Genomic DNA, 22,012 nt, shown 5'->3' on the forward strand with positions numbered 1-22,012 from the left:
AGTACCATTCTGCAGCTCAATTACAGAAAGAGCCTTACAGCTCAATACTTGTCCAAGTTCATTCTGTTATTCAGTACCAGAGTCAGAATTTGACCCAGACCCCAGACTCTGCTGTACTCTCTGCACTTGCAAAAACCAGTTAAAAAAAAAAAAAGACACTACCTTTCTGATTTCCCAGTTTAGTAGATGAAAGAAATCAGCCAGTGTGTCAGGCCCAGATTAATCCTACAGGCCCCACAAACTGCAGAAACAGAGAAGCATTTGTCCTGAAATGGGCAGAATTCTTAGGGCAGTTTTTTTTTTTTTTTTTAAGATGACAATCATTGTAATTTTATTTTATAACAAATGGAACGATGTCCCAGTTGCAAAAAAAAAAAAATAGTAATGTTAATACAGACTACTGGTCTCTTTTATTAAACAGTATTAAAATATTTCTTTGGACAGAAATTTAAAATTTTCAACTATCTTTTTTAACCCCCATAATACTTAGCCCCCAAAATGAAATTAAAAATAAGCACACTTCTCCACAGTTGCACACTTCTCCTACACCTTGTATAGGCTATTTAATGGCAGCTTTTCCTATAAAATGAGATCATCAGACACTCAAGTAAAATCCTACCTTACGACTGTAGTGAGCCCTCCACTTTATTCCTTTTCTCTCCTTTAAATTCAAACTAAGTATTTCAAAAACAAGGCCACTGTAGCTTTACAAGTAAGACTTGCTTACTCCTGAGAACATTTTCAAGTAAATCCCTACTTTTCAAATAGTTTAATAAGAGATTCTGCTTATAGTACAAAGCATCTTCTCCACACTTTTTCAAAACAAAAAATCCTCACATTTATGAGAACAAGATAAAAGAGTAAATCCTAATTTTTACCTATGAAACAAGTCAATTAATAGCAAAGTTAGAAATGACTCTAGATTTCCTAGTTTCCTTCCCAAGCTTCATCTAGAAAGATAACGGTTAAAAAAATAAGAGCTTAAAAAAAAAATCCTGAAGATACAATTTCAAAAAGAAAAATGCAGCCACATCTTGTCGTCTTCTGTAGGTTAGAGGTAGTAAAGACGGTTTGACAGTGACAGATTTGGTTCTCTATGAATGCTCTGGCCGACAAGGAAAGCCAGCTTGTGGGCATACTGGCAAGGAGCAGGGACACGAATGACACCTGGCCAGTTATAATAGACGTGACATAGCTTGTAAGTTAACCTCTGTATGTGGTCTGGCTTCAGGCCACTGTTGTCATAGATGACATTATAATGTGTGGGAGAAACACTCCCACTTCTCACTGCCTGGCTCACGATAAAAAAATCATACCATTCTGGTCTGGTAACCTCTACATCAATAACTGTTCCAGGAAGTGGATTCTGAAGTCTTCCTCCAGACTGAGCGAAAAATCTGGCATTGACACGTTTCTTCACCACAATTACCGTTAGTCTTGGGTTGTAACCTCTACCAAGAGATTTCAGGCAATCCAAAAACTGTGGAACTTCATAGTTCACCAATGTTTTAAGCTGACCGTCTCCAACACCATCCCGATATACAATAATTCGACTAGGCATGTATTCATTGCAGCTATTCCAAGCCCTTAGAGCAGCTTGCAAGCAGACCTTAAGCCCATCTACTAGTTCTTGTCCTCTATCTTGAAACACACAGCGAGAGAACCAGCGAGTCATCCCTTCATTGATGCTTGCCACAAATCCTGCAATTGACCTCCGTCCAGCTGTGGTATCATGGTAACAGTCAATGCCAACTATCATCGCTAGCTTCAGAGGCATATCAATCCTCCAAAGCTCTCCTCCCATCTTGCAGTTCATCTGCAGCGCAATCTTTGTAGCAATAGCCATGACAGTCTGTTGTTTGCCTAGGGTTCGGGCCACCACACACTGACTCGGAGTAGGGCAATCTGTACATAAGTATTTTTTAATAGCATCATATTTGTCTTTCCGATTACTTGATAACAGACAAACAACTATCTGGGTATCTGACGTAACCTTTTGCTGTAAGACTCTTAAATAGGCTTCAGTTCTATTATCCACTTCAATCATTATTGCTTTTTTCATTTGTATGCCCATGGCTGGTGTAACTTTAAATAGATTTTGTATCAACGAATTGGCTGCTTCATAATTTCTTCGAGTATAGATCAACAACCAGTTATCTAGTGGCTTAACACTAATTAATGGTGCACCTCTTGTTTCTTTTGACCAATCTGCAAATTGTGGATTGTAATCAAATGTTTTTCCACCTTGATGAATCTTTTCTGCTTGCAAAATTCTTCCTGAGAAGGACAGTAAGTTGGAGTCAAAGCTCAAACCCCAGTCTCGAAGCTCCCTCTGCACATTATCATCTTTATGAATATAATCAATCAGTCTTCTGACTTCACGCTGCCTTTGCTCTGGAGTTAGTCTTGTATGAACAGCCAGGTCTTTCATCACATTAAAATCATTACGCATTTTATCAGTTAAACCTGTGAGGTAGCAGAGCTCTGGGATAAGCATGGCTGGACCTGGCAGCGTGCCGCCAGGGCCTCTCCTCCTCTTAGGCTGACTGACCAAAACCGGCTGCTTCAGGTCAGTGATTTCTTGGTTATATTGCTTCCTGTAGTACTCTAAGAAGCTGACTTCAGAGCCATCTGCTTTCTTAAACGTACTCTTTGGATTCTGGTCCCAGTCAATATCATCTACTCTGTATGTTTTGTTATTATACTTGGTGAGAACAATTAAACCAATCAGTTCCTTAGACACTTGTTCTTGAAATTTGTGCTCTTCGATTTGATGAAACAAGTTGAACATGAAATCTAAAACGGTTTCACTTCGGAGGACTTTGTGACTGACATCAGTGCAGAGCATGATGTTGTTTTCATACTGAAGAATGGAAGTGGTGAAGCCAGGCCAAATCACCAACCTATGATTTGGAATATCAATTGGGTCACTTGGGTTATAGTAATTCCGTCCAATTTGTTGCAAATTCATGATCTTCAAAAGCCTCCTGAAAATAATATTATAGAACTGCAAACAAGTTGGTGACGTAGGTGGGAGTTCATTTGTCAGGGTGATTGTTATCCTCACATGCTCTCCATTTCGAGTCTGACTAAAAACTTCAGTAACCTTGCGCTGTAGTCTTTTAGGTAAAAATAATATCGTTCCATCAAAAGCATGACACCTTCCAATTAAATCCTCATGTTGAAAAAGAAGAGCTGAGCGGAGTCTTCGGGCTTCCATCAACGGATTATAGTCAATGTGATACTGATATAAGGCCCACTGGGGACGGGATGTCAATCGGAAATGGTTGGTGCTTAGCCTTACGATAATACCTGAAGAACCTGTTTTTGATTCTTTCACATGATCTAGGTTCTGTCTTGTATTCACACCAAGATCATGAAAGTCTCTACGACGACCTCCTCTCTCTGCTAATGATAACTCCTGGAATCCAGCAGATATCTGGAGTTCTTGAGACTTCGCTGTTGCTCCTACTGTTCCTCTCAGTCGTCCACGGCCAACTAATTCCCCCTCTGCAGGCGGCTGCTGAGGTCGAGACTGAATGTAACCAGGCTGCTGACTCGCAGAGGCGCCCACATGCTGCACCATCTCCTGACCACGAGCCCTTCCTCTTGCTCTCGCTCTGGCTCGCCCAGTCATTTTCCTTTTTCTGTAAAAACTTTAATGATCTAATCAGCAATTTCCAAAGCAGGTTACACAATATAATATAACTTGGGCCTCCCCAGGTGGCTCAGTGGTGAAGAATTCGCCAGCCAATGCAGGAGCCCCAGGAGACGTGGGTTTGATCCCTGAGTCAGGAAAATCCCCAGGCCCGCAGGCCGGAGCCCGAGGGTAACAACCGTGCCGGCGCTGGTCCACAGCTACGCCTTAGGGCAGTTTTACAAAGGCAGTGACATCAACAATCCTTTGTAGGCTTTAGATAGTTGGAAATAGAGAAGGATTCAGAACAGAAGGAACAGCAAATGCAAAGGCCCTGAGGCAAGAGGATGAGGGTTGTTGAAGGACTAGCAGAAGCTATGTCTGCTGTACATTGGGAGAATGGGGGTGAGGGGGGTGGAAGGTGATGAGTGGAAGCATACACAGAAGAGTGGGGCCTGACTTGTGGTGGGAGGTGGGAGCCATTGTGGGGTTTTGAGGAGGGGAGAGCCAGGATCTGACTTAGTGTTTAATAGGATCCCTCTAGCTGCTGGATGAAAACTAGGCTAGAAGGAGGGAGGGTAGAAATGAAGAGGTCAGCAAACAGCTTCTCTAAGGAACCAGAGACCAGATATTTTAAGTTTTTCAGGGTCAAGACTGTCGCTGTGTCAACTACTCAGTCCTCCCATTGTAGGACAAAATCAGCTACAGAGTATAAGTAAATGAATGAACATGGCAGTGTTTCAGTAAAACATTATTTATACAACAGGTGGCCAGCCAGATTTTGCCCCCAGGTAATAGTTTGCTGTCCCCGGGTGTAGGTAGGAGGTAATTGTGGCTTAGGCCATGGTGGGAGCTGCAAGGGAGGCTCTTTGCCAAGACTCGCTTTCCCATTGACATAAGTACCTGATTCCAGTCAGATCTGTGATCTTCCAGATCTTTCCATTTTAATTTATGTGTATGGAAATATTCGGTTTTTGTGTGTACATTCTCATTTTGTTTTCAACTGGTTTTTAATCACTTTAGACCCCTGTGATACTGGCTGTCTCATTCTCTAGTCTGATGCTTTTGCACTGCAGGATATGTTTGTGCTAATTTAAAAATCTCCATCTGCCTTCTGAGCTGCTGGGTTGCAGCCCCCTGAATAGATATACCACAGTTCATTCCTCCATGACGCAGTTGAGGGAACTACAGATGTTTCCAGTTTTCTCATCGGGATGACCGGCTTCCTTGCACAGGACTGTTTGTGTGTGTTTCTCTGGGTCAGAAAGTGTTCATTCCTTAGCACCACTGTGCCTCACCAATGGTGAGGCTACAGGTAAACCCACCCTCTGTCTTGGCCAAACATTCCCCCTCATATCTCTTCCACCCCCAACACACAGACAGGATTATAGTCACGCTTTGAGTCCAGAGAGGTCAGAAGCAACTTGGGCAGTGAGGAGTTGTCATCCTCAGCCTGAGAGGGCTTCCCCCCACGCAGCAGAGTTGTGGAGCATAGGGTCCTCGCCCCCAGGGCCCAGTGTCCTTGTGTCCTCCACCTCCTACCGTTCCCCTCCGTGTCGGTTCAGCAGGTAACTTGATCCAGGTCAGCTGGCGGAGTATGAGGTAGTATCTAGCTGAGCATTGTGGTCTTTTATTAATCCAAAATGTGCTCACTACTGTTGTCCCACTTTAGCACCCCCCAACAATCCCCTGGCAGATGAGAAAACCAGATCCTTCCCACATGCCTTACTCTGATGTCAGGGAAAGTGCAGGGAACCCTGCTCAGGGGCCTAAGAGACTGGTGAACCCCAACAGCAGCTTTAAAGCTTTAGGGGAGGACTGGGGGCCACTGGGCAGTGGTTTTTCAATTTCAGGCAAAGCAACTGACTGGGGGGAAATTCGCTATTAATTTCTCCTCAGTGCCTGGGTCTCTGAAGTCAGCACTGGCTTTTCAGTACAGTTCTTGTTAATGTATTAGGATGGTGGGCCCTAGGATCCTCCCATCTTGATGACATTGCTCTGGATCAGGGGTCTCCCAACTAGGATGCCCATGGGGGCCCAGATAAAGTAAAGTAAGAAAAAACCCAATAGAGGCTATGGAGGAGTGCAGATGGAGCTTGAGGCTGTGGATGGTCAGCATAGAGGAATGTAAACCCTGCATTGCTAAAGTATGTAAATTCTCAAAGTAGCAGAAATTCTAGAGAGACAGAGAAAGAGGGAGAAGGAGAGAGAGAGAAGAGAAGAAGGGGAAGTGAGGGAGAGAGATGATAGTTGTTCCAGAATCATGATTTACTGTTTTAAGACAGCTTGGGTTAAAGGAGATATGTCTCCTGGCCAGCTTGCAAGATCCTCCCTAATTGAACCTGTCAATACAGCAGTGAATTTGTTTGCCCTTCGAACCTGTGTTGTCTGATGGAATTTTGTGCAATGATGCGAGATGTGCAGCGTCCAGTATGGTATCTGTTGGCTCCATTTCGCTGTGGAGCCCATGAAATAGACATAATGAGCTGAATTTTCTACTGAATTTTTAAATTTATTTTATTTATTTTGGGCTGCACTTGGTCTTCACTGCTGCACACACACTTTCTCTAGTTGTGGCGAGCAGAGACTACCCTCTAGTTGCAGCGTGTGGCCTTCTCATGGCAGTGGTTTCTCTCATGGTGAAGCATAGGCTCTAGGGTGCATGGGCTCAGTAGTTGTGGCACACTGGCTTAGTTGCCCCATGACATATGGGCTCTTCCTGGAGCAGGGACCGAACCCTTGTCCTCTGCATTGGCAGGAAGATGCTAAACCACTGGACTTCCAGTGAAGTGCTCTATTCAATTTTAATTGTCTAACTATAAAGAACCACATGTGGCTGATTGCTACTCTAGTAGATAATGTGATTATGGAACAGGAGTCTTTAGGAAAGGACATGCCATCTCAGGGATGGGGATCAATTTTACCACTAAGAGATAAGAATCCTGGGTGCAAGGAAGGAAAGGAGAAATGCAATCATAAGTAGAAATGGTTTAGGCATAAACCAGATGTCTGCTGGCTCAGAGAGTGGTCATCCAGTGCCCTCCCAAGTTTCTTTTTTCTTTCCACCACTACCCAAAGAGTCTCTCAGTTGGGGTCACCACGGATCACCATCATGTTCTTTGCCCTCTGGTCTGGCTGCCCTCTGCCTAGGGCTGACCCCAAGGAAGCCCCTGGGTGAAGCTACCTGCTGTTGTTGCCATTCAGACGTGTCAGAGCACACCACCCACCCCCAGGGGCCACGGACATGCCAGGTCCCATGCCGCAGGACCCCAAGTCCTACTTTGTCACTGCCACAGAACTGGGGGGCAAAGCAGGCCAGGGCCTCTGGGCACAAACCTCCTTCCAAACCAAAGGCTCCAGCAAACCCCCTTCCAGCCCACAGCCCCTTGAGGAGACCAGGGAGGGATCAGCACCACACCACCCTTTCTTCTAGGTTCTGACCTCGAATCCCACAAAGCCAGCCCAGGCTTCCTGTATCAGGGTGACTGTGCCCACCCTACTCCCTGACTCTGTATATCTTCAACAAGTGATGGGAAGGTGGTCCCATTATCCCCCAGCAAAGCTCCTGTCCTCAAAGATAAATTCCAGCCTCTTCCTTGTGTAAAAAGAACTCTGTTCAAAATGTTGATCAGTCAGTCAGTTCAGTTGCTAAGTCATATCTTACTCGTTGATAGCACCATGTTCTTTCCCCCAGCGTGTCTCCTCCTTTCAGGAGTCCAGGGATGTTACAACCAGTTTTCCCCCAACCCTGCACCCAGAGGTCTATCTCAGAGTTCCATATGTCTCCTCTCCCTAAAAGTCTTTACTAGGAGGTCTCCACCTCCTGAAATTGTCTTGCAAAAGCCAAAACATGGATGTTTACAAATCTTAACACAATAATCAGAGCTAATATTTATGCAGCACCTACTGTGTGCCAGGTGTTTCTTCTCTCATCAACTGTGTAAGCAGGTTCTGTTGTTATCTCTACTTGCCAGTCTGACTGCTGAGGTTCATGGTGGCTGTATCATTTGCTCAAGGTCACACATCTAGGGAAGTGGTTGGATCCAGGATTCAAACCCAGGCAGTCAGACTCCAGAGCCTGAGCCCTAATCCGTACCATGATAGCAAGCACAGCACACTCATGATTTTTGCCTTATGGATCCTTCACCTGAATGCACTTTATGATGGAAGTGGAGCTCTTCACAGGGTTGGCGGGATTTGCATGTGGCTTCCTTGGGGGCACTGCATCACTCTTGCCTTTTGGTTGCCAACTGCAGGAAACCCATCTCCACTCCCTTAAACAGAAAAGTCTGTGCCTTCCTTTCCTGTGACTGTTGTACAAATTACCACACATTTAGTGGCTGAAAACACACAGTTCTAAAGGTTAAGTGTCCAAAATCAGTTTCACTGGGCTGAAGATGTCAGCAGAGCTGGTTTCTTCTGGAGGCTTTGAGGGGAGCATCTGTTTCTTTGCCTTTTTTGGCTCCGGGAATATGCCTGTATTTCTTGGCTTCTGGCCTCTTTCTCCACCTTCAATGCATGTCACTCCAGTACCCTTCTCTGTCATCAAATAACACCCCTCTGCCTCTTACTTGCAAAGACCCATATAAGTACATTCAGGGTCCAACTAGCATACGCTACCCATCATGAGGTCTTTAACTCAGTCACATCTACAGCGTTCCTTTTGCCCTGGAAGGTTCCTGGGATTAGGACATGAGATATCTTTGAGGAGCTGTGTTTCAACCTACTATAGTGCTCAGGGTGGCCTACCCTCAGTTGTGGGTGGATAGAGTGAGTCACATGATCTGACCTCATCCCTCTCTCCAGCTCCCAGACCTGCTTTCCTCTAACAGCCCCAGGCTTAACCCCACCATCCAGCAGCCCCAGGGAAAGGAGAGCTCCTCTTTGTCAAAAGTCCCAGGGCTGGTCCTCATTGGTCCTTCTGAGACTACAACCTCACCTTGGAAGTAATCACTGTGGCCAGAGGACCCTGAGTCTCTCTGATTGACTGAACCTGGGTCACGTGCCCACTGATGCCATCCCCTCCTCTCTGTCTTAATCACCGTGTGTTAAGGTATTTCTGCAAAGAGAACTGAGAGAGGGATGTGTGGTAGCAGGCAGCATGTTATTAGAATCCATTGAATGGCCAGCACTTGAAACGGTAGCCTGGCACATAGTAGAAGTGAAGATGCTCAGTCGTGTGTGACTCTTTGTGATCCCAAGGACTGCAGCCCACCAGGCTCCTCCATTTGTGGAATTTTCCAGACAAGAGTACTGGAGTGGTTCGCCATTTCCTTCTCCAGGAGATCTTCCCAACCCAGGGATTGAACCCAGGTTTCCCACATTGCAGGCAGACAGACACTTTACCCTCTGAGCCACCAGGGAAGCCCAAACTATATGCTTGGCAAATAATAAGTGCTCAATAAATGATGGGCACAGATCGTGGGAAACTTGGGCAGGGGGCACCTCTGGAAGCTAATGCTTGAAGAATACAAGGTTTACTAAGCAGATGAAAGCAGAGAGCCCTCCAGACAGAGGAAACACCTTGAACGAAGCAAAGGCTTCCGCTGTATGGTCATGGTGACCACACATCCTAGTGTACCTGGGGGCAGAGGGAGATTGAATTGATCCTATTTTCTGCCTGTCTCCCCCAATGTATTACTAACAACAGCCCCCTTTACACTGAAAAACTGTCAGGGTGTGATGATAAATTATACAGTTATCACCACCTTAGAGCCAACCAGCTCCTTCGTAAGGAAACCAAAGGCAGAAGAGAATGAGACTTACCAAAGAGCATCCAACTTTTAGTGGCCACCTCCAGACTAGAATTCAGGACTCCTCACTCCGAGGCCAGTGCTCTTTCACCCTCCAGCTTATGAAATCACCTCTCAAAGTTTGCATTGGCTTCAACAGTCACGTATCTCCCTTTTTCTCTTCTTGCCAAATTCTCCATAGGACTGTGACCAGATCCACGTGGATGATGTCTCATCTGATGACAACGGGCAAGATTTAACGTAGGAATTTGGGGAGTCAAAAATGTCCCTTCTGGTTGAGAATCAAGCTCTCCTGTCACTGGGATGCAGAGAGGAAGCTGGCTCTCAGGGCAGGGTGTGCTTCCCTCCACGATAACAGGGACTTGTGTTTCTCTGAACTCAAAAATCACAACCATGCCCCAGACCCTGCAGCTTCTTCCACATCACCTCAAATCACTGAGGCTGAGCTTTCCACAAACTCCCTGTAACTTGGTTTCTGCTTATCTCTTTGTGGGCCTGTTTTATCCCTGCTTACTAAAGTCATGAATGCATGAGTGCATGGGTTCAGTCCCCGATCAGGGAGCTAAGATCCCACAAGCTGCAGATGCACAACAAAAAACAGATAGAGCATGAAAATGTTATATAAAGCATAATAAAATGATGCATGCATAAAGACTGTCATACACCACTTCTAATCTTGCCTCCCAGAATCACCACCCTCAAGAGTCTAGTAGACATCTTCCCAAGAATTGACTGCACTCATTAACATATATGTGTGTGTGTGTATACGCACACATAAAATTTGATATTAGAGCAGCTCAGTCAATACTCAAAAATATCTCCTGAATGAATAAACAGTACGTTGTTTTCTAGTGAAAACACTCAACACTCCTAGGACATGAATTTCAGAAATAAGGTCCCCAACTGCTCAAAATGAGACAGCTTTCTGAAGAGTATGGCTGAGGAATGTTCCAAGCCTGTCCATTGTAAAAACAGAACCCTCATTAATCTGTGCTTATTAAAATGATCACAGTTGAGCACCTCTAGGCCCAGCAAAAGGATTGGGAGACCAAAACAACGTTTTGCTTGTGGGCCATTTGTGGTAACCTCATTTAGCATTGGATTCCAACTTACTCCAAAAAAAAAAGAAAGAAATCAAAGTTTCTGTTACTGAGTCCTGCAAGTCTTTTTAAAGCCCAGCACAATTAGAGGTGATCAGTGGGTGTCACCTGCTTTGTCTTAATTAGCTGTTCAGAAAATACTCTGCAGTCAGGCCTGGCCAGGACCAGGCTCCAGTGCCCACCAGGACTGCTCAATTTATGGAGTAAATAAACCCCAGATCAAGGTTAATTGTGTCCTTTCCATGAAGTCATCCCTGGGAACCACTCTCCCTTTCAGATCAATAAGTGACCAGTGTTCCATTTTTAATCTTTTCTGCTGTAGTGGCTAGCTTGAATCGAAAGCAGTGCCCCTCTATATCCTGACCTGAGCTGAGCTACTGGTACCTCACCTTCAGAATCCACAATCCAAGGGTGTTTTTTTGCCCCTAGAAGCCAAATTACCCATGTGTTCATTTAGGAAGTTTCTGTTAATGACCTACTGTGAGCTAGGCATCAAATGTCCCATATATATATATATATATGTTTTCCCTCAGTTAATAGTAGAAACTGAGACTGACCTGGTGGACCAGTTGTTAAGACTTTGTGATTCCAAGGCAGGGAGTATGGGTTTGATCCCTGGTCAGGGAACTAAGTTCCCACATGCCACACAGGTAGCCAAAAAATAATTAATTACAAGAAGAAAAAACCCAAAAAGCCAAAAAAGCAAAACAAAACAGTAAAAACCATCAGTGTCACGGCTCTTATCTTGTGCAATTCCCTGTTCCGGATGGTTTATGCAGCTTATATCATTGCACCCTCACAGCAATTAGGAAAAAGTGGCTTGCATCATCCTCATTTTACACTGGAGAGCGGGAGGTACAGAGAGGTTAAGTAACCTGCCCAACATGACACAGCTGGTAAGTGTGGGAGCAGGATTCATGGAGACCCTGCCCTGTCATGCCCTTCATCTCTTGGCAGAACATCCAGCCATCTCCCAGGAAACTCAGTCCTCTGAGTTTCAAGTCAGTGTTTTTCAAAAGTAAATCCTCTAGCCTTTCTGCACTAGCCAGGGAAGGGTTACTGGTGGCTACTGATCCCAGAGCTGATACCTGCCTCTCCCAGAGGCTCTCACTTTAACCAGCCCACCCCTGCTCTGTGTAGCAAGACTCTTCTCTGTGCCGTTCCTGCAATACCAAGGGGAACTTCCCCAGTGGGTCAGATGCAGTGGATGCTGGTCCAGGAAGTCCTACACATGTGTGGTACCATCTGCCATGAGTACCCAGGAGGTCATGCCTGATCTCTCCTTCTCCAGTGATCCAGACGAGTTTGAAAAAGAAGAACAAGTCACTTTTGAAAAGGAGGAATGTTAGGGTGAATGAATGCTCCAGCACCCAAGTTCATTGGCACTCAACCAAGGTCACAGACTCGTCTAAAGGCACACAGATGTCCTCTGCTGCCCAGCGACTCCCTGCTGGAGACTTCAGTGCTCAGATCACTGGATGGGAAGTGGTCTGATGCTGTCCTTCCACAGAGGCTTAAAAAAAAAAGTGGAAAGGAGGTTGATAGAAATTAAATTAAAAAACAAAACAAAATTATGTAGCAAGATGAGAACCTTGACAGTAGAGAGGAAGGAGCATGAGGCAAAAAGCAGGAGTTCTTGGGGCATATGATTCTCCTTAGTAACAACAATTGCATTTCAAACCTTCCCTCTTATAATTTGACATTCCCGCTTATAATTTGTCTTCCCAGGGACATGGTAATTGTATTGTAATTTAACAAAATCCACTGACTTTCATAAAAAATATGAATTTTTGCAACATATGCTAAAGAATTTTAGTCAAATATCACTCATTAGGCTAGTCATATCAGTGGTTTTAAATACCACTTCAAAATATAAAACTTAAATTTTAGGAAAAAGTGCTTGAATAGATTTTATAAAGCATCAGGAAATATCCAAAATATTTTCCCTTACTGTGTCGACTGAAAAAAAACTCTTCTGAAATTTCCTCTACTTGATAAAATAATGAGTTAAAAATGAAAAAAAAATCTAGAGCACATGGGCTTATATACAACAAGCTATGTAATGATTTCCATTTAACATTAGTCATAGTGGTGGTCACTCAAATAGGAAGTAAACTTGTATTTATCCAAACACCCAATAAAGCAAAATTCTCAGGTCAAAAAATAAAAACAGGGGTTCTGGAAAAGAGGAACCCTGATGGGATAAAGTCACATAGCCCCATTCTCATCAGGTTAAGAATGTGCTCGAAAAGTGACCAGCACACTCTCATCCTTACTAAATGGCTCTCTGTCCTTTTGACTAGACAGTATCTAGTTAGGGGTATTTTATTTCTCTTTGGCCCCCGATCACCACAACCCAAGGCAGGGTCTGAGAAAAAAAAAGCGACAGCAAAATCTCTGTGTAAGGACCTGCCCAAACAATACATATACATACAATTATTTGATGCTCTATATTTATCCTTTGGAATTATTTCAGGTTTACTTGTATCTCCCTCTCGATCCATTTCCCTCGATCCAGGCCACTCTTCATTACTTTCCAGTCCAAGAGCACTGTGCTGGCCACTGATCTGCATGTGAAGCAGCTTATTAGGTATCCTATTTTAGGTCAAGGGGGACACTCCATCATTAAGTTTCTCAAAATCAGGGGGTTCCTTTCAAAACAGACTAGAGACACACATATGTAAACCTACCCTCTCTGAAAACACTAAAGACAGCTTTAAACTTGCAAGACAGTTCCCAGGAGAGAGTGTCTGTGAACTTTCACATGTCCTCTAAGCACATACCAAACATCACGCACCCCAGTCTTCACTGTACAACTACTTACCATAGCTAGGACATGGAAGCAACCTATATGTCCATCGGCAGATGAAGGGATAAGGAAGTTGGCATACAGATACACAATTGTATGTTACTCAGCTCTAAAAAGGAACGTGGCCAAGTCAGTTCTAATGAGATGGGATGAATGTGGATCCTATTATACTGGGTGAAATGAGTCAGAAAGAGAAAAATAAACACTGTATGTTAACACAAATATATGGAGTTGAGGACCATGTAGGAGGTACTGCACATCCAACATGCAGGGCAGCAAATGAAGACACAGACATATAAAGAACAGACTTTGGACTCAGTGGGAGAACGTGAGGGTGGGTTAATTTGAGAAAATTGTTCTAAAACATTTACATTACCTTATGTAAAATAGATGACCAGTGCGAGTTTGATGCGTGAAGCAAAGCAACCAAAGTCATGTTGAGGGGAAACCCAGAAAGACAGGCAGGGGAGGGCAGTGGGTGGCACGTTCAGCATTTGGGGGGCACGTGTATACCCATGGGTGATTCATGTTGGCCAGTGTACAGCAAAACCTGTCTCGGTACTGTAAAGTAATTATCCTCCAGTTAAAACAAATAAAAGACTATTCTCCATAATCCTGCACAGTGGTCAGTATTCTCAGAATGAGGGTGGCAGGTGAAAAAGATGCAGAAGAAAATTAAAAGCAACAACACCAACAAAACAAGTGTAATGATCAGAATGGAATCAAAGGATGGTCAGTGGGCCACAGCCTTGCAGAAAAGAGACTCACAAACCTTTGTGGAAAGGGGACTTCATACGGAATAGCAGGTGGGTCCCAATTTAAGAGAAGCCTGAGGGTAGACTTGTTGGCCATGGAATGACAGTTCAGAGATGTGCAGCCAAGCCAGATATAAATTGGAGTGACTTTGGCCTCACCAGGCCACTTCATCTACCTCAGCTTCTCCAGTTAGAACCTGGTTTTTACTAGAGTTCTCTACCACTGCTATCTCTTGCCGACTCCCTCAGGCCCTGGTGTCACTCTGGATTCCACGGAGTCTCACTTTCTCCACAAGTGAAAGAACGACCCAATTTCCTGGATAACAGCTATGCCAGTGCTCAGCCCTTGGGCTCCTCACCTCTCATCCTCCCAGTACCTCTCATGCTGGAGCCTTCCTCCTCACATAGTACTGCAAAGGATTGGGCCACAGATCCTTTATGTTAACCTGCCAGGGCAATGAGCAAGGTCAGCACAGGGCCGGCTAGGCCCTGAGCCCTCCCGTGCACCGCCAAGAACTCCAATATAAATCACCAATTCTGGCCCAGTGCCCACGTGGGACCCCACCTCAGCAATCTGGTCAGATCCTGTGAAGCTGTGGTCAGAGAGCCAGTTGAAGAAGTTAACGCTGCTGTTATGGTTCCTGCGACTGTATGCCTTACGTTCAAACCCCTGGTGCCACTGAATTGGAGTGGAACGGGATACTCGGTATCCTGCAGGAGAAGGAGTATGGGAGAAATACCTAAATCCCTTTCCAATTCAACCGCCACTTTCCTGCCCCCACCCCCCAAATCCAGGGAGCTGCCTCTTACCAGTGATGTTAATGAGATACTTCTTAACAATTACTTCATTTTGGAAATACCTATTCCTCTGAAAGGACAATGTGATCATGCAGTGATGAGTGGGATGCCGGAGTTCCTCCACCTGCCAGGACAAAGGGTGGCAGGTGAGGGGTGGGTGGGTGTGAAACCTCTTTACAGAAGAGCTGCCTTTTCCTGTCTTCAGGGATAAACCACATCCTCTCCCCTCCCCAGTCACCTTCCCTCCACATTGATCAGTGTCAGCAGGCAGCCTGACCTTCAAGTTGGTCATGAAGTGAAGCATGTCTCGGTCTTGTTTGGTCATAAGACATGACATTTGGGGGTGGTTCATAAACTGCTTTAGGTCAAGGAGCCTCTAGATGCTCGAGGTAAAAGCGCCAGAAGAACAAAGCTAGCCTAAAGTGTAGAATGGCTCTCTATGTCTTCAACTTGCTCCTAATTAACTCATCACATTTCTGTTGATGAAGACTGTCTGAACACCAGACAAGGCTGTGCCTAGGAATGCACTACCAGAAGGAGGTTCTCTTCCTAACAGGAAGGCCCTAAGCTCCATCTCAGCCCCCTGAAAGTTAGCTTACTTCTGGAGAACACACACTGCTAGCTACAACCAGTATGAGCACATACACATGCCAACCTCCCCCCAAATACACTCAGCTTTTGGAAGAAGACCTGGATTCCTGATAAGCCTTTTCTCTGAAGAGTCCCTGGTGCTAAGGACAATTCTGACTGGGACCTCTGCAAGAAAAGCCCAAGTACCAATTTGTGCTAGCCAGAATAGCAAGGACATCACACCTAATATCAGGAATAGATATGCAGAACGGTCACCAATACCATCCAAAAATAAAAATTTTATACCAGAACTCTCAGATCTATAAACTGCTCCTGCAATAGCACAGGTTAAAAAAAAAAAAAAAATCACAAGCACCACAGCAAGGCATACAACTTTAATCCAGAAACCACAGATTCCCTGGATGATGGCACTTCTCTGTTCTAGAGTCAGCGTCCGCCTCTGACAGTTCTTATGTTTTAGGCGAGCGTGCACCCTTTGGGCTTTCTTATTCACAGGGCCCAGCTCCAGCTGCAGGGTCGCCAGCGCCTCCAGTGCAGGCTGGTCACTTGGAGCTCCGGGCCTTGGATGTTCCTGGCACTGCTCCTCCGAGGAGACCTGCTCTTGCTCCTCGTACACCACCACCTCCACCTCCTCCATGACTTCTAACACCAGCAGCTGGACTTCCTGCCCGATTCCTGATATCTCTCCCTCCTCCAGGGTAGCACCTACCTCCACTGCCTCCACCCAGTAGAGGGTGGCCTCCTCGCCTGGCACACCACCTGGGGCCTGCATCACCTCTGTCACCCCACCAGGCTGCTAGGCCCCAGGGCCCCTCCCTCGTGAAGACCCGGGCTCACAAGATCCAGGATCCCGGGCTGATGCCGCCTTCCCCTGACCCCGTCTCACTCTCCATGGTGTTCTGGCCCTAGCCCAGAGAGGCGAAGAAGCTGGCCATGAGAACACAGTAGGCAGCCTGCACAGCCTGCCCACCAACTGCAGTCTATGTGGCACTACCCACAGCTTCCTTGCCCACAGCCAATGAGCAGGGGAGGGGAGACACTCATGCGCAGAACTGTGCGTCCCCACGCACGCATAGGATGGTGGCCGGAAGGGGCCGAACTCCACACCCTGACCTCCAGACACCAGGACACGCCCCTTGGAATTCTGGGCACTCTGGCCGCAGGTGACCCAGTGGCCAAACTCGGCCCTGCGCAGAGTGCGCCGGTCCACGCAAGCCCTTTGCCTGACCAACAGTGCAGAAGTGCCTGACCAGCGACCGGGAGAGCCAGGCCAGTTGGAGGCGAAGGCAAAGAACCTGAACCTGATGCTGCAACCATCCTCAAGCTTGACATTGCCTCTGGGGCAGCGGGCGACTCCGTGTGCTCCACACAGGTGAGACAGGTTTCCTGGGTACCTCAGGGACAGAGGGGCGCACCTGGGATCCAAACTACAAGCCCTGGGCAGGGCGTGGGGCAGGGGGCCGGGGGGCGGTGCAGGGGATCGTGGTGGCTCGGGGAAGCGGGCGGGGCTCATGCCGACCTCACCGACGTGCACCCGCTGCAGAGTGCATCCCTCAGCTTGTGCCTTAGGCTTGAGCCGTGTCAGGAATGCAGCCATCCTCTGATGAAGAAGCAGAGCACTTTCCTCAGCTCGCTGTCCAGGCCCCACAACGCAGCCCCAAGCCAGACACCCTGGAGCCCCTGACCTGCGGGCTTTCAGCTCTTGGCCTGTCCCCCGGCCTGGCTTAGAGCAGGCAGCCTGGTGGCTAAGGATGTGCACCTGCGGATGTGCTTCCCAGAGGAACAGAGCTTCTCCGGGAAGTGTTTGAAGTGGAGCAACATGCTCCTCCTGACCATTAGTTACTCCTGCCTCCCAGCTGAACAGCTAAGGTGGGCACACTTAAGTGCCTGGACAGATGCCACGCTCACACTCTGTCTCCTAGGATGTCTGGTGTTTCACACTGAGCACATGCCTTAGACCAGACACACACACACACACACACACACACACACAGAGGTGACACTAGCACACACAGGTACACACACACACACATACAAGGAACAGTGACACAGATGCAAACAGGTGTTTCAGAGACTGAAGAACCAGTGGTTAATATGAAAGACACAGACCTCCTTATTTCTCTGAGGAAAATGTCCATTCTGATCTTCAGATATGAAATATAGAGAAATCCAACTTTCATGAAGGAAAGTTTTTCATACAGGCAATATAGATTTTCATACATGCAATGTAGAGAACTCTATATTTCATGGTGGACAGTCATTGCTTTATATTTGGGAAATACAAAGAATTAAGTATTTCACAAAGAAACAGTGGTGCCGAGAATATCATTTATAAAATAGAGGTGATTCCAATTCCATATTCGTTCCCCATATCTTAATTACTTAACTTCATGTCAGTAAAATTTCATTGAGGTTTCCATATAGGCAAGGCATACAGTTTCACAATTCAAGCAGGAAAGCATATGCTCAATTTTTCATATCTGAAATATATAGATTTCCCCATTCATGTAGGAAACAGTGTGCACAAATATTTATATGTGAAACAGACAAGATTCAATATACGAGGAAGAAACTTATACAAGTACGGTTTCAAACATGAAATACAGATTTCCTTTTTCATGTTGAAACATCTGCATCCATGTTCTCACAAGTGAAATAGAGAAAATTCCATATTTCATGCAGAAAAATCATCTCTCAGGTTTTCATCTGCACGAAGCAGGGCATGCATAGCAAGGGCTCTGGCACAACCCAGAAGCATAGCGTAGGAAGGGATATGGGAGTGGTTCCAGGATGGGTGGGACCCCTACATACTTATGGCTTATTAATGTTGATGCATGGCACAAACCATCACGATACTGTGTATTAATTAACCCCAGTTAATTTCTTTCTTAATTACGTTTTGAGAAAAGGAAAAGAAGAAGGGGACTCTGCTCTGCTCCGTGGTGACATAAATGGGAAGGAAATCAGAAAATGATGGGAAATATGAACACCTAAAATTGATTCGCTTTGACATATGTACAGCAGAAACTAAAGCAACCTTGTGATGCGACTATAGTCCAATAATAATTCTTTGAAATAGATTACATGTCAACTAATTCCAGCAGTGAATAAATAATCGATGGCCCCGTTGGCAATATATGACCTAGGGAGTGTTATGCTAAGTTAAATAGTTGAGTTAGAGGAAGGCGAAAGCTTTTACATCACATGACATTGTTAAGTTGAAATCTCTGCATTATGAAAACAGAGTAGAGTGTGGACATTGGGCTAGTGGAAATGGCCCATGATGGTCCAGGTTACCAAGTTTTAGTCACGGGTTGAATAAGCTCATCAAGGAAGATACTGTAATAGAGGCAGGATGTAAGAGAGCTGTAGGCCTCAGCCCAAGACCATTAGCGAAGCTAGAAAACCCAACACCGCCAACAGAAAGCCTCTCAGCACAATGCAGTGAAAGCTACATTACAGCCTTCCCACAGGGCCCTCCAGGCCCTCGGGCCTCAGGCTGGGTAATGGACTGTGGAGCTTGGGGACAGGCTGTGTCTTGCAGAGTCCCAGAGCCCTTGCTGGAGCCACTCACTGGCCTGGCCCAGGTTTCCAAGCAACGGCCAACGTGGCCCATCCCTACCTCCATGTCTGAACAGTTGTGGCAATCTGCATGGGTCACAGTCTACAGGACCCAGCTCCCCATTAGGGTAGACTGAGGAGGCTGAGGGCCAGCTGCATGCTGGGTACCTGGCTCCCTCATTGATGGCGGCTGGGCAGGGTATGGGGGCCTTGGTAAGGGGAGGGCACAGAGAACTGAGAACTGCCTCTTCTAGCTGGGACCAGGCACTGCTGGAAGTAACAAGACTGGGTGCTAGATGAATGCTCCTGACAGGATAACTGGCCTGCATAGGGACCCCCTCCTTGCAACCAGGACCTTAGAGGATGAAAGTCAAACTTGGGGCTTTTCCTTTTAGGGAATAGGGAATAATATTTATTTCCCTTGAGGATTACAGGAACACAGCTAACCACCACCTTACCTCAAGCACACAAGATCTGACAGCAAGAAGTTTGCACCAGCTCATCACACCCCTCTCTCACGTTTCCTATACGTGGCCTTTGCTGAAAGCTTTGAGGGAGTTTGCATTTTTTTCCATTGGCTTAGGCTTTTATTCTTTTTTAATGCTAGCATTTAACATTATAAGCGCCTCTAGACATGCATCTCATGAGTTCTCATACGCTGATTTTTTTTTTTTTGGGGGGGGTCACTCAGCTAAAGCATCTTTTAATCTTTATATTTTACCTCTTTGTTTAAAAATTTTTTTTTAATTGGAAGCTAATTACTTTACAGTATTGTGGTGGTTTTTGCCATACATTCACATGAATCAGCCATGGGTGTATATGTGTTCCCCATCCTGATCCTCCCTCCCGCCTCCCTCCTCATCCCATCCATCAGGGCCATCCCAGTGCACCAGCCCTGAGCACTCTGCCTCATCCATCGAACCTGGACTGGTGCTAGGTTTCACATATGATAATATAAATGTTTCAATGCTATTCTCTCAAAGCATTGCACCCTTGCCTTCTCCCACAGAGTCCAAAAGTCTGTTGTTTACATCTGTGTCTCTTTTGCTGTCTCGCATATAGGGTCATTGTTACCGTCTTTCTAAGTTCCATATATATGGGTTAATCTACTGTATTGATGTTTATCTTTCTGACTGACTTCACTCTATATAATAGGCTCCAGTTTCATCCACCTCATTAGAATGGATTCAAATGCATTCTTTTTAATTCCCAAGTAATATTCCATTGTGTATATGTAGCAGAACTTTCTTCTCCTTTCCTCTGTCGATGGACATCTAGGTTGCTGCTATTGAAAACAGTGCTGCAATGAACACTGAGGTGCACATGTCTTTGAACTCTGGTTTCCTCAGTGTGTATGCCCAGCAGAGGGATTGCTGGGTCATATGACAGTTATCTTTCCAGGTTTTTAAAGGAATCTTCACATTGTACTCCATAGTGACTGAACTGGTTTGCATTCACACCATCAGCGTGAGAGGGTTCCTTTTTCTCCACACCCTCTCCAGCATTTATTGTTTGTAGACTTTTGGATAGCAACCATTCTGACTGGCTTGAGATGGCACCTCATTGTGGTTTCGATTTGCATTTCTCTGAGAATGGGTGTTGGTGAGCATCTTTTCGTGTGTTTTTTAGCCATCTATATATCTTCTTTGGAGAAATGTCTGTTTAGTTATTTGGCCCATTTTTTGATTGGGTCACTTAATTTTCCAGAATTGAGCTGCAGGAGTTGTTTGTATATTTTTGAGATTAATTTTTTGTTTGTTACTTCATTTGCTATTATTTTCTCCCATTCTGAATGCTGTCTTTTCACCTTGCTTATAATTTCCTTCTGTGCAAAAACTTGCTTATAGTTTTCCTCCTGTGCAAAAGCTTTTAAATTTAATTAGGGCCCATTTGTTTATTTTTTTCTTTTATTCCCATTACCTTGGGAGGTGGATCATAGAGGATCCTGCTGTGATTTATGTCAGAGAGTGCTTTGCCTATGTTTTCCTCTAAGGGCGTTGTAATTTGTCGTCTTATGTTGAGATCTTTAATCCCTTTCAAGTTTATTTTTGTGTGTGTGGTGTTAGAAAGTGTTCTAGCTTCATTCTTTTGCAAGTGGTTGATCAGTTTTCCCAGCACTGCTTGGTCAATAGATTGTCTTTTCTCCATTGTATATGATTGCCTCCTTTGTCAAAGATAAGGTGTCCATAGGTGTGTGGATTTATCTCTGGGCTTTCTGTGTTGTTCATGGCAAACAGATGGGGAAACACTGGCTGACTTTACTTTTCTGGTCTCCAAAATCACTGCAGATGATGATTGCAGCCGTGAAATAAAAGACACTTACTCCTTGGGTGGAAAGTTATGACCAACCTAGAAAGCATATTGAAAAGCAGAGACATTAGTTTGCCAGCAAAGGTCTGTCTAGACAAGGCTATGGTTTCTCCAGTGGTCTTGCATGGATGTGAGAGTTGAGGTATAAAACAAGTTGAGTGCAGAAGGATTGATGCTTTTGAACTGTGGTGTTGGAGAAGACTCTTGAGAGACCCTTGGACTGTGAGGAGATCCAACCAGGCCATCTTAAAGGAGGTCAGTCCTGGGTATTCATCTGAAGCTGCAACTCCAATACTTTGGCCACCTGATGTGGAGAGCTGACTCATTGGAAAAGACCCTGATGCTTGGAAAGATTGAGGGCAGGAGGAGAAGGGGACGGCAGAGGATGAGATGGTTAGCATCACTGACTCAATGGACATGGGTTTGGGTGGAGCCTAGGAGTTGGCGATGGACGGGGAAGCGAGGCCTTGGGTGCTGCGGTCCATGGGGTCTTAATGAGTCAGACGCTACTGAGCTGAGCTGAACTGAACTGCCGTCAGTTCGGGCCAATGGTGCTGTCGCAGTGCCCTTTGGTGGTCACTGGCGAGCACAGCTTCACGGGTGCTGAGCCGGTGGCATCGTCGGTGCTGTGGGCACTGCGAAAGAATCGCTGAGCCTGCTGAACTCAGATTTCGCTTTACCCAGAACGAACAGTCTGT

The 22,012-nt window shown here is 45.6% G+C and overlaps 1 protein-coding gene and 1 pseudogene across 1 annotated transcript; both read right to left on the minus strand.

Moving 5' to 3' along the window:
- Window positions 1-392: 392 nt before the first annotated feature.
- Window positions 393-3,858, minus strand: LOC122436473 (piwi-like protein 1). Its single transcript, XM_043460260.1, has one exon. The coding sequence runs from the start codon at window positions 3,635-3,637 to the stop codon at window positions 1,052-1,054; it is 2,586 nt and encodes an 861-aa protein (XP_043316195.1). The 5' UTR covers window positions 3,638-3,858; the 3' UTR covers window positions 393-1,051.
- Window positions 3,859-11,991: 8,133 nt separating this feature from the next.
- Window positions 11,992-16,336, minus strand: LOC122436474 (annotated as a pseudogene).
- Window positions 16,337-22,012: the final 5,676 nt, after the last annotated feature.

Source organism: Cervus canadensis, chromosome Y, assembly GCF_019320065.1.
Source record: "Cervus canadensis isolate Bull #8, Minnesota chromosome Y, ASM1932006v1, whole genome shotgun sequence".
Classification (NCBI taxonomy): Eukaryota; Metazoa; Chordata; class Mammalia; order Artiodactyla; family Cervidae; genus Cervus; species Cervus canadensis.

What these genes read in the sequence shown, in the direction of transcription:
- LOC122436473 (XM_043460260.1), bottom strand. Translation starts at nt 3,637, where the DNA reads ATGACTGGGCGAGCCAGAGCGAGAGCAAGAGGAAGGGCTCGTGGTCAG.